General features: G+C 34.8%; 1 protein-coding gene across 1 annotated transcript; it reads left to right on the top strand.

Annotated features, from left to right (window-relative positions):
• The first annotated feature begins 5,972 nt into the window (after nucleotides 1-5,972).
• LOC124089357 (tripartite motif-containing protein 51-like) lies at nucleotides 5,973-12,684 on the top strand. The gene is given in 7 exon segments (XM_046439366.1): nucleotides 5,973-5,983; nucleotides 6,192-6,606; nucleotides 6,899-6,994; nucleotides 8,868-9,098; nucleotides 9,773-9,799; nucleotides 10,659-10,755; nucleotides 12,188-12,684. Coding segments are annotated over 7 exon segments (1,374 nt in total).
• Nucleotides 12,685-13,064: the final 380 nt, after the last annotated feature.

The raw sequence follows: 13,064 nt of genomic DNA, 5'->3' as shown, positions 1-13,064 counted from the left end.
GTTAAATGAATCTCGATTTTGTACATACTTAATGGATTACACATTCAAGCATCTAGCCCAATATTCAAGAATGCAATCTCTTGGAGGAAGTAGGAATTATTTTAGGAGCAATAGAAAAAAAAAGAAAGAAAACAACTTGAAAGCCTAACTCATTTTTCTCCAGAACTCACAGAGTGCCTTTGGGACTGGCTGGAAGATTTCTGTCAGTACCACATGGAGGCCCTGATCACTTCATAGTATATCATATTATTACTTCTGCAGCAAGTATTGGTGAGCACACAGACATATTTCTTAGATGAGTATACAGAAGAGCATCTCTGGCTTCTTTCCCATATCAAAGCAAAGAAATATGTGAATTTTATTTATCAGAAAACTGAACTTGTGGGCTGGGGATGTGGCTCAAGCGGTAATGTGCTCGCCTGGCATGCGCAGGGTGCTGGGTTCATCCTTAGCACCACATACAAATAAAGATGTTGTGTCCACCAAAAACTGAAAAATAAATATTAAAAAGTTCTCTCTCTCTCTTTCTATCTCTCTCTCTAAAAAAAAAATAAAGAAAACTGAACTTGTTTTCTGTAAAGTGATGTAATTTGCTTTCTTAAAAATAATTAGACTGCTTTTTTCTTAACTTTGTACATCCACTGAAATTAATTTGATGATTAATTTACTTCAATAATTTATGGACTCCATTGTTGTTCCTTTGTAGTACAGAAACCAATTTACATCCTCACCAAAGTGTATAATATTTCCTTTTTTTCTCACTTTCCTACCAGAATCTATTGTTTTGTTTTTGTTTGTTTGTTTGTTTGTTTGTTTGTTTTGTTTTGTATTCTTGATTATTGCCATTCTCATTGGAGTGGGGTTCACAGTGTAATTCTGATTTGCATTTGCCTGAGAGCTAAATATACTATTTTTTTTCTTTTTCCTTCCTTTTTTTTTTGTGAAGGGTAGGGGAGTACTAGAGATTGAACCTAGAAGAGTTTTACCACTGAGTCACATCCCTAGATCTTTTTAATTTTCATTTTGAGACAGGGTCTCACCAAGTTTTTTAGGGCATACTGAGTTGCTAAAGCTTGTTTTGAATTTGCAATCCTCTTGCCTCAGCTTCTCCAATCTCTGGGATTACAGGTGTGCACCCTGTATACACTGAGCATATTTTTTATATAATTGTCTGCCAGCCATTTATAATTCTTTTGAGAACTGTCCAGTTCAATATGCCTACTTGTTAATTGGATTATTTGTTTTTATACTGCTTGACTTTTTGTGCTGTTTCTGTTCTGGATATTAATCTTCTGTCAGAAGAGATGCTGACAAAAATTTCTCCTGCTCAGTATATTCTCTTTACTCTATTATTTCCTTGTTGTACAGAAAGTTTTTAATTTGATGTCATCTCATGTATTAGTTCTTTTCTTCTGAGCTATGGGGGTCCTGTTCAGAAAGTCTGGCAAAACGCATTCTGATGGAAAGCACTGCTTGTTCCATGGTGTCAATGAAGATAAATACATGTTTTTCTAATGTGAAGAGTTCTTGATATTAGTTTTAAGGATTTGATAAATATACCTATTAGTTGTATTCATGTGTATATATATTTTTTAATTACAGGAGTATAGATAAAAAAAAAGTCAGGAGGGCACCACAACAGATTATTATAGTTTTCAGTAGATTTTGGATGAAATCCAATCCAGTTTTTGAATGTTAATTTTAACCATTATCACTCAGGAATTTAGAAATTGTTCTGGGATAGTGAATTCAGGTTGAAATAATAATAATAATAATAATAATAATAATAATAATAATAATAAAACTATCATTAATAATGTCATTAATAATAATAATATCAAATGTGATAATTAAATAAAATAACATAGGTAAAAGTTCAATAGCAGGGCCATTTCTATTTTTTTTTTTTTTTACTTTCTTTCTTTTTTTAAAGGTACTGGGCACCAAACCTAGGGCCTCCACCACGCTGGGCAAGACTCTAACACTGACTAAGTCCCTAGCCCTCATATGTCCTTTTCTATTTCAATTACTGACAGTGAGTATTATGATTGATGTTAAGAGTATTAAGAATCTACACTGTAAAAAGCTAACTGGTTAACATCACCTTACTTTCCTTGTAAGGGTTAACACAAGAACATTATCTTATTGTGTTGGCAAAAACTGGCTTGTTTAAGTGATTGGCCATTCTCTCTGAGTTTCTCAAATGGTTATATAAACAATTGGTTTTTATTTAGTGATGTGGAACATTAGTACAAGTGGCTCTACTTTGGTTTGGACCATTGGGGAAAGACCAAATCAGTGAATACCTATTCAATTTATTTAAGAGATAGAATACACATTTGACAAAACATTTAATTATTTACAACTATAGTGCACAAATTAAAATATGCAAACATATTCAAGAATCAAATTTTTATGATTTGATGAGATTTAATTTCCCATTTTCAATTCTTCTTTTCTGATAAAGGTTGAGGGGGAAAATGAAGGTTGAGGTCAGTCACCAAATTCATATAATATTTTGAAGCCTCAAAATCTTTCAATTGAGAGCTCAGATATTTACCAGGATGTCTTTGGTTTAAGTTAGAAGTTAAATTCAGCAATTCCTTAGTTGGCAAATTTTAAGTACGATTTTGAATGAGAGGAAGAAAGTTTAGTGGGAACTGGAGGGAAATGTGATATGGAAAAGAGATCAATGATAATTATGATAATTATTTTCTTCAATTAATATCAGCCTTTTTTTAATTTTGAGACAGAATCTTGCCAAATTGTTCAGGCTGACTTTGAACTTGCATTTCTCCTGCTTTAGCATCCTTAGCACCTGGGATTATAGACACACACCACTGCTTCCAGATGCTTCAATTCAATCTTGGGGAAAGGTCAAATGTTTACTCATGTGTTCCCATACCCCCACATCCTTAGATATCTTTGAGCTTCTTCCTGCATCTCTAGTCCATTTCCAAATATATTTGGGATACACCCATAAGTTACTTTACATTACTATAATTCCATTAAGAAATAAAAAAAAATAATAATGGAGTCCCATTGTCACATTCCTGTAATCCTAGCAACTCAACGTTGACACATGAGGATCACAGATTTTGAGAACACCCTTGGCAATTTACAGAGGACATCAGTAATTTAGTAAGACCCTATTTCAAAATAAATAAGTAAATAAATAACTAAAAAGTTCTGGGGATGTAGTTCAGGGATAAAGTGCCCTGGATGTGAACCCCTGAGCTACATCTCTAGTCCTTTTTATTTTGTATTTTGTAATAATCTCTTCCTAAATTTCTGATGCTGGCTTCACACTTGGGATCCTCCTGTCTCAGAATCCTGAGTTGATGGGATTACAAGTGCAACTCACCTCACCCAGCCAGGGAAGACTCCTCTATGGAGTGAAGGAAGCACTACTTCAGTAGAAGTTCAGAGCAATCTGACATCATTTCTAATACATCTTTGCTGACATCCTTCTTGAAAAGTCAGGTAAGAATAAACTCTAGAGGCTGTTACTTTCCCCAACATCCTTTTCTTAAATACATTTCTGTAATTCTACATACTATGTATCAATAAATTGTTTTTTCATAGAAAATATTTTGCTAAGTTTTAAGTAAATGATGTTTCTTATATTTCTTTGACAATTATGCTCATTCGCTGGCATGCTTATATTGTGTAAACAAAGCTTGTGCTGATGATTTTACATTATAAACAAGACTGCTATCTTATGTGTTACTGCTGTATCTGTTCATCTAGATTTGAAAAACCAGTTCATATGTCTAAACTGTTTTTACAACCTTATGAATGTCACATGTTTATATATTTTTTCTCAATAGGTATTACATCAATTTTAATTGGAATGATGTGTCTTTCCAGGGCACATTTATAGACATCTGAAAACATTTATGATTTTTATACTGTGGTGCTTTCCACTGGTATCTAATGAGTAGAGACCAGGAATCATGGTGGACATGCCACAGTGTATTGGACAGACCCCTGAACAAAGAATGTTACCCAGCTCTGATGTTGAAAAGTTTTGAACAAGTGTATCTTAACTTAGGTAAATAGTAATACTCAAATTAAAAGGCTAGAGATGTAGCTCCGTAAAAAAGCCCTTGTCAAGTATGCACAAGGTCCTCAGTAATAAAGCCCTTGTCTAGTATGCACAATGCCCCAAGACTTCAATTAATAAAAAATAAATAATACTTAGCCATCTATTGGAGAAAACAGGTAATTAATAGAAGTCCTACATAAATTGCAAGCTAGTCTCAAAAGCCAAAGTTACAGCAAATTAGTTTAGTGACTAAATACTTCATTCTATAAAATGGAGAATAATTATTCCAAAGAGTTGAGCAGAGGAGTTTGGTATTTTAGATAGAAAAAGGCCAAGTAAAGCAGAAACCAAAAGCATGTGGATGTCTTCGAATTAACCTACCTTGTATGGTGGGAGCAAACATGGAGCAATAGAACAATAAACTAATTTTTAGTATTAAATTGCATAAGATTACATTTTTTATGTAAGGATTAAGGTGGAGAAAGCTTCATCAACATACCCATGAAATTGCCCTGCATGGGAAATTTGGCCTTTTGCCCTTAATCTTTTTAAGGGGAGTAGAGGGAAGAAGGGATTGAACATAGGGATACTTAACAACTGAAATATATCTCCAATCCTTTGTATATTTTATTTAGAGAGAAAGTGTGACTAGGTTACTAAGGTTTTCACTAAATTGCAGAAGCTGACCTTGGATTTGTAGTCCTTCTGCCTTAGGCTCCAGAGGCAATGATAGATTACAGGCTTATGTCATAGAACTCATATCTTTAATCCAAAGAAAAAAAATTTAAAAAAATATAAAACAATACAAAACAAAACACAACAACAACAACAACAGCAAAACAGTTTCTATCTGTTCTTTCCCTTGCAGAAAACCTAGGTTGTTTTTTTTTTTTTTTTTTTTTTTTTTTTGTGTGTGTGTGTGTGTGTGTGTGAATTTATGGTTTTTTTGGTTCTTTTTTTTGAATATTTATTTTTAAGTTATAGATGGACAAATATATTTATTTTATTTTTATGTGGTGCTGAGGATTGAACCCAGGGCCTCACACATGCTAGGCAAGCACTCTACCTCTTGAGCCACAACCCCAGCCCCTTGTTTGTTTTGTTCATATGATGTAATTGTTAATGTGAATTGTCATCATGATTGGATTAAGAAATCAGATTTTAGGTGTGTCAATGAGGGTGTGTCTAATAATGATTGGCATGTGGAATAGCCAACTGAAATGGAGACCCTCCCTAAGTGGGGCAGCACCATTCAATAGGGTGATGGCTTGGATGGAATAAAAGTTGGAAGAAAAAAGAAGCAGCAGCAGATGCAACTTAATTCTTCTTGAACTGGTTCTTGATTGGTGCTGGGAGAATCTGAAAATATATGATTATTGCTTCTTTGCTCTTCTAAAGCAGACTCTGCCAGTAATTGTCCAGAGAGTTTCCAGAAAGTTTCAGTCTTGAAATAGGGTAGAGCAATTGATCCCTCTTGTTCTGAGGCTTCCGCCTCTTGGACTGCACAGCTACTGGTTCATCCAGCTGTCTAGACTGCAGGAGACCTTTGTGGACTATTCACCTTTTGGTCGCATAAGCCAACCTAAAATATCCCTTTTTATAATTATACTTCCTATTGGTTCTCTTCCTCTAGAGAACTATAATACATGTGTGCTTTTGTTTGTTGGATTGTTTGTTTGTTTTACTTTTAAAGAGCTGGGCTTCTATGTCCAGCTGTCCAGGGATATTTTATAAAACTTTCTTATGAACTTCTCATACTTCATTGGCCCAAATAGAAATTTATCCCAATCCTGCTTTCTTTTCCTGTTATTGGAAAGAGGAATGGGGAAAATTATGATTGTACACTTCTTATGACCCAATTCCTATACCTAAATTCAGAAGATCAATACTAAAATTTCTACTCTGGTGGGAACAGGAACTCAGTATGGAAGGGATGTGAGTCATCTACTCAGAATTATGGCTGATATAAAGCTAAAGGCTCTCCTTGTGCATCACTTCTTCTTTTGTGTCATAGAATATAGTTTATCTTGCTTTAATGAGCATTTTTTAAGAAAATAAAATGTAGTTATTACTCCCCAGGCATAATTCTTGAGAACCTTTTAGCCTAAGAAGGCTCATAAGTGACCTGTTTTATCTTCTTCAGAAACATAGATTCCAGAATGATTCAAGCCTTCCAAAAGGAAATCACCTGCCCTCTCTGCATGAAGTACTTCCTAGATCCAGTCACCTTAGCCTGTGGGCACAGCTTTTGTAGGCCCTGTGTCTACCTTGGCTGGCATAACCTCCCAGATCATGTTACCTGCTCTGAATGCAAGCAGATGGTACAAAAAAGAAACTTTAAAACAAATATTTGTATGAAGAAACTGGCAGCTGTTGTCAGAAAAACCAGTCTTTTGCAATTCCTGAGCTCTGAGGAACACATGTGTGGGGCTCATAAGGAGATGAAGAAGATCTTCTGTGAAGAAGACAAGAACTTTCTCTATTTGCTCTGCTCTAAATCCCAGGAGCATGAAGCTCACAGACATTGGCCAATCGAAATTGCTGCTGAGGAGCACAGGGTAAGTGATTCCTCTGAAGATCCATGTCTATAAGAACAAAGAAATCAACATGGATCTGTTTCCTTGAGGAATGCATGACTTTCTCTGTGTTTCTTATTCAGAATCTCTTCCAGGTTCCAAGTCTCAGGCTTCCCATATTTGACAAACATCTGAAAGGAACAAAGAAAATGTAATGACCCTGTTATTTTCAATGGGTTTAATTTATCTCTCATTTCTGGCTTCTTCCCTATGTGAAGGTTTGAATGTTACACTAGTCATTGCTGCTTCTCTGATTTATGATTTTTTTTTACAGGAGAATATGGCGAAGAAAATGCAGTGTTTATGGGACAAATACTGTGAAAGTTACAGAAACCTGACCATGGAGATATTGATTATGAGCTCATGGGAGGTTAGTTCCATGCTTCTACCTTCAACATGAACTTAGGGGGGCATATGTGCAATATTTAAAGTAGGAAATAGATCTGAAAACTCTAGTTTTCTCTAGGATTAAACAAGAAAGGGGTAGAGTCAATAGTAAAAGTATTTCCTCAGTTCCTATTTAGAGCAATATGGCCCTTAGCTAGAATTTCTAGCTGAGACACAGATATTATCAAAAGCATGCTGCTTTACTACAGGTAAAGGTACACTTAGTACTTAAACAACAGCTACAAAAAACTGGGCCATTTCACAATGTCATATGTTCTGGGATGATATAAGTGACAGGCAAAAGTGGTATTTGGTAGTCACTGAAAATTCAAATGCAGCTTCCAAAGCAGATTAATCTGACTGCTGGTAGAAAATTTCAGAGTGGGATAAATGGTTCAAATATAAGAACACTCTGAAATTACCCCAAATAATTAATATTTAACAACATAATATAAACTATGGAGGGGAAATATGATGGATGACATAGCTTTGGGTTTTGAGTAGAAGATTACAAGTTTGAGAATAATTTTTTAAAAACTCATTTTCTTTATGAATGGTTATCCTGAGCGTGTTATAATTTAAATGAAAATTAATTAAAAATTGTTTCATGATAACTTTGACAAATTATAAGCTAGAAAATATGGCAGAAATGAAGTCTGCAAATATCTCTTATTGGAAAGGTTAGGATACAAATCAGAAAAAAAAATGGTCAACATGTAAATAAGTAAAATTCTTGATATATTAGAGTATGATAACTTGTTTTTTTTTTTTTACAATAATTAAGCAGGGAAGTAGAAAAAGAGTACAAGGGCAGAGACTGGAGATGAGGTTTGAATTTTAAATAGTTGGTGGTAAAAGTTTTCACTAAATAATTACTTTGAGATTAAGTCCTGAAGAAGAACATAGCCATAGAGTGTCAACCCAGAGAGAAGCACATATCAAATAATTGCACTTGGTATATTGGGAGGGAGGTCGCTGAAGTGACATTTAAGTTGATGTCATGGATTGAAATGACTTTTGAGGAGAATCGAAGGAAATGGTCTCAGACAGATAATAGAATCAGATGCTAAATGACATTTCAGTAAGTCAGTTAGGTGGGTGAAGTGCATGAAAATGAGTATTGCACCCTGAGGTTACAGTATGTAGGCTTTAAGTGACTTGGCTTAAACTCAAGAAAAGTGAATGGATTGCAATTCACTCCTTGGGGTTTAAAGTCCTTAAATATGAAATGGGTTATGTTCCTCCACATATGGGTTGGAAAGGATAAAACAACTTTATTTTTGTGTGTGGATTGCTTTAGAAAACTCTTAATCATGAATTAAGTGAATGTAACTTGTTGAATAAAATTGTTGATCATGATTTAGAGTAAAGGACATGGTGGCACAGTCCTGAAATCTCAGCTGTTTGGGAGACTAAGGCAGAAAGATTTTGAGTCCAACCTCAGCAACTTAATGAGATTCTCTAACAAAATTAAAAGAAAGAAAGAAAGAAGCCATGGATATTTATAGAAGAAGGAAAGGAATAAAAATTTGTGGATTCTGAAAGTTTGACAAGATGAAGGCTTAAATATAATTGTTAATAACACAAACAAGAATCAGGGAGTTTCTTTATTTTATTTTATTTTTTGTTTGTCCTTTTAAAATACACATGACAGTAGAATGTATTGTGACATATTATGCATACTTAGATTATAACTTATTCTGATTAGAATCCCATTCTTGTGATAATACATGATGTGGAATTTCACTGGTAGTATATTCATATATAAACAGAGGAAAGTTATGTCCTAAAATCAGGGAGTTTCAACAGGAGTTAGAGGGATAGGTCCACATTTTGATGAATTTATTTTATTGCAGAACTACATAAATTTAAGAAGAAAAGCAGTTAGAGTTGAATATGGGAAGATGCCTGCAACTTACTATGAGGAAGAAAGGCATCATTTAGAGAGGCTGCAAAAAGAGAACAAAGACATTTTTGAGCAGCTCAAAGAGAGTAAAACAAGGATGGCTCATATGACAGAGATGCTAAGAGGAATATATGAAGAGCTGAAGGAAATATGCCACAGACCAGATGTGGAGTTACTCCAGGTAACTACTGATACATGGGGATGTAGGACAAGCATGTATAGCTGTTGCATTTCCCACCTGAAATCCACTTCCCCTGTTGCTTCAAGTTTGGGTCTATAAACATATTTCCCTACAACTGCAGTTACTTTGCTAGCAGGTCACTGCTTCCCAGGATTTCCAAAAACCGAGGATCCCTCCTATGTTATCTGTAAGAGACAAAAATGTATGGAATGATTAATGGATAGTCCCCATCTGAAAATCAACAACATAATTGGGACGTTTAGAAATTCACAAAATAGTGAGCTGAACATGGGTATTCAGGTTAATTCACCGATGTAACAAGATGGGGTGATTAAAAAATATAGACCTTATTAATACTCCTTTGTGGCTGCTCACCTGAGACACAGGGCTTTGGGACAATGGCTGGGATCTTATTTTTGATTGCAGCAGAGCCCATTGTCCACAGTCTCTGCCCCTTCCACTCACACAGAATATTGAAGACCAGAGTTTACCAGGACTCTATAGTGGACTATGTTCTTTTGAGTAGAGAGGAAGTGGGAAACACATCCAAGGATGGGAGATAAAACTTCTGGGGAAGTAGTAACTTCTGGTGCTGTATCAAAAATCTCACACTGTACCTAATGGTAGAGGGGTCCTGTGAAATTCACTCAGACTTTTTATATTTCTTTTCACAGGTCTTTGGAGACACACTGCACAGGTGAGTGTTTACCTGCCTCCCAGCGGATGCTATTTTCAGTTTCTACAGTACTAGTCAGGACTACTATAGTGCATAATTCATTGGAATACTGAGTCACTCTATGGTCTACATTTTTCCTCCCCCACCTACTCTTGACATCTCTTTTACTTCCTATTCTCAGTGATTTTAGGAGCAGCTTCAATAAAAATGTGACAAAAGAGAAATTATTTAAAAATCCTTCCATTCCTTGTTTTCTTTCCAGTTCTGGAAAGCCTATGCAGATAAAGGAGAAGTAGTAAGTGTTCTCAAGGGGGATGAAGTCAGACACCTCACAGAGCTAATAGAGGGAACAGTGGCTAACAGGAGAGATAGAGTGCTCCAATGTGTGAAACCTCTAGAGATTTTTTTAATTTTGTATGTATAAGTTGACAGTTTTAAATGACAGTGGAAAGAAGCTCACAGCATTTTAGAACTCTGTGGGTCCTCCAGGAAGCAGATATCCTGCTTAAGATTCTTCAGAAACTCCCTGTTAAGGAGGCAACAGCCTTTTCTAGTTTTTAGAGAAGCTTGTGTCTGCAGATAGGGAGACTTCAGTGCAGACTGGAAATGGACACCAGATTCTCACTCTTAAATATATGCAAGTGAACAGAAAACTAAGTATGTTTACAGAATTTGAGGAATAACAGAAAGGATTAAGGTGGATTCCAACAGCATTTACAATAGATTTGAATGTTTAGGAACTGCGAATAAGAATTAATTTCACAAAGTGATAATTTCTGTATTTCCATATCTGTGTGTTGCAAGAATTCTTATAAAGTGTCTTATCAAGAAGAGTCATGATTTTCTGACTGTACATATGTTAACTGCATATTCCTTCTTGCAAGATTGAATCTATGCAGCTGTATATAGTCCAGCCTGTGAATCCAGAACTCAGTGCAGGGCCCATCACTGGACTAACTGACAGGCTCAACAGCTTCCGAGGTAAGCATAAGTCCATTGGCAGTATTCTCACAATCTATTATTTGTTGTTAGGACCACATGGGTGGTATTTCTCTTTTATTACATATTTTACTTATTTTAGAAATAAATAATTTGACTGCAAATTCTTGAGTATGAGTCTATAGTCAAATTTACAGTATAAAGAGTGAAAGATTAAAAAACTACTTAAATATAATCCAGGCTCATATGTCCTGAGATATATAAATATGATATATGTATAAAATATATACATATATATAAAATAAGATGTATGTATAAAACAAGTGATATAAAAATTGGAAATTTTAATAAACAGAGCTACACTCAGATTTAAGTTTCATTATTCAATTTCATATACAAATTTATGCAGTTGACCAGTATGTTCATTATTGAAAAAAAATTTGGTCCTGGCATTCTAACTTGGGGCCTTGCACATATTAGGCAAGCACCCCACCACTTAGCCAGGTATGCAGTCCCTAGTTTTGTTTTGAAAGAGAGTCTCACTAATTTGCCCAAGCTGGCCTTGAACTTTTCATCTACTTATCCCACTCTTCTGAGATTTCAGGCTTAAGCCACCTTATCCTGCTAAATTTGAATTGTTAGGAGAAGCTTTGGGGGGGGGGGTAAAAGTTGACTAGAAATTTATGTTGGTTTTAACATGGGTATATGTGATTAAATGACATAAAATTTTAAATAGTTATAGGAAATCTAAGAGAAGAAATCAGCTTTATCACCAAGAAAGGAAAATACACATAAAATTGATTTTGGTTTGCTCAATATAAAAAGCTATATGTTAAATCTCAGATATGCAGGGCAGTGCAGAGCATGCAGAAAACTTACGGATACTGAAAAGTTTTGCATAAATTAATTTTAAATTATTCTTTCTAAAATTACAGAATTTATTGAGGAATAACAGAAAGGATTAAAGTGGATTCCAACAGCATTTATAATATTTTTGAATATTTAGTAACTGTGGATAAGAATTAATTTCACCAAGTGATAATTTCTAATATGTATACAGTTATCTAGAAAAGGTTACAAGAGAGAAAATCTTCACCTCTCATCCAAATAATGACACCATTTTTTTGAAATAGGAATATTTTTCTGATACTCATTTTTTATGCCTCCAGAGAGTTCAGGGCATCCTCTCTGTAGCTATTTTGAAATAAAAATCAAATTAAAAGATATTAGTTTTATATTTGACTCAATATTTGATTTTTCACATTTTCAACAAATTTCTGTATCTGTGGCAAGGAATTTGTTTGTTCTGTAGATTTACTATTCATGCCCATAATTTATTAGATTTTATAACCACAATCATTGTTGCTGCTACAATTTCACATTTTTCAGTAGTATCATTTCTTCTCAGAAAGACTTTTTTTAGAACTTTAACTTCTTATTATTTACATACATGTCTGCAATATTTTTCTTACAGTTGATATTACTCTGTGTCGTGAAAGAGCCAACAGCCATATCTTCCTGTATGGAGAGTAGAGGAGTGTGAATGTTGGATGCTATCCACAAGGTGCCTCCTTGATCACTCCAACATCAGAATGCTTTCTGGCCTGGGATACTCAGACTTTTACCACTGGCAGATATTACTGGGAGGTGGAGGTGGGAGGCTCTTGGAACCAGACTTTGGGAGTCTGTAATGATTATTGGAGAAAGAACAGAAATTACAAGATGGATGAGGTGGAGGGGCTCTTCCTTCTTGGATGTGTTAAGTAGGGTTCCCATTACACTCTCTTTACCACCTGCCCACTTGTACTTCAATATGTACCAAGGCCCGTTGGCCGAATAGGAGTATTCCTGGATTATGAAGGTAGAATGGTGAGCTTCATTAATGTTTCTCAAAGTTCACTGATATATAGTATTCTTTCCTGTTCCTTTTCTCCCCGTGTCAATCCTGTTTTCTGCTGTAGTCACATCTGACCAGACATAGATAAGGACTATGCCCCAATGTATGGAAAATTAAATATCTAAGGAAGCCCTCTTCCTTGGGTATTATCAAACATTACAAACAGGTTACATTTTATTATATTTACACTCCTTTTAATGTTGTGAAAACCTGCTTACTCTCTTATTAATTATGGTGATAATATTAAAAGCCCATATATTTCTAAAATTTGTTTTTTCAAATTTGTTCATTTGAGGAATATAATTGCCTATGGTACATGAAATAGAATATATTTTCTGGTTTTACTTTATTTCTGGACTGTCACAAATGACATCTTGGTCCATTTTCTGTTGTTTTTACACAAAACCTGCATCTGAGTAAATTATAAAGAAAAGATTCATTTATCTCACAGTTC

The sequence above is a fragment of the Marmota monax genome, unplaced genomic scaffold (genome assembly GCF_021218885.2).
Source record: "Marmota monax isolate L192 unplaced genomic scaffold, Marmota_monax_Labrador192_F-V1.1 WCK01_AAM20220418_F8-fsc00096, whole genome shotgun sequence".
In the NCBI taxonomy this organism is placed as follows: domain Eukaryota; kingdom Metazoa; phylum Chordata; class Mammalia; order Rodentia; family Sciuridae; genus Marmota; species Marmota monax.
The sequence above is the reverse complement of the archived record's forward strand: the minus strand, read 5'-3'. Positions and strand labels throughout refer to the sequence as shown.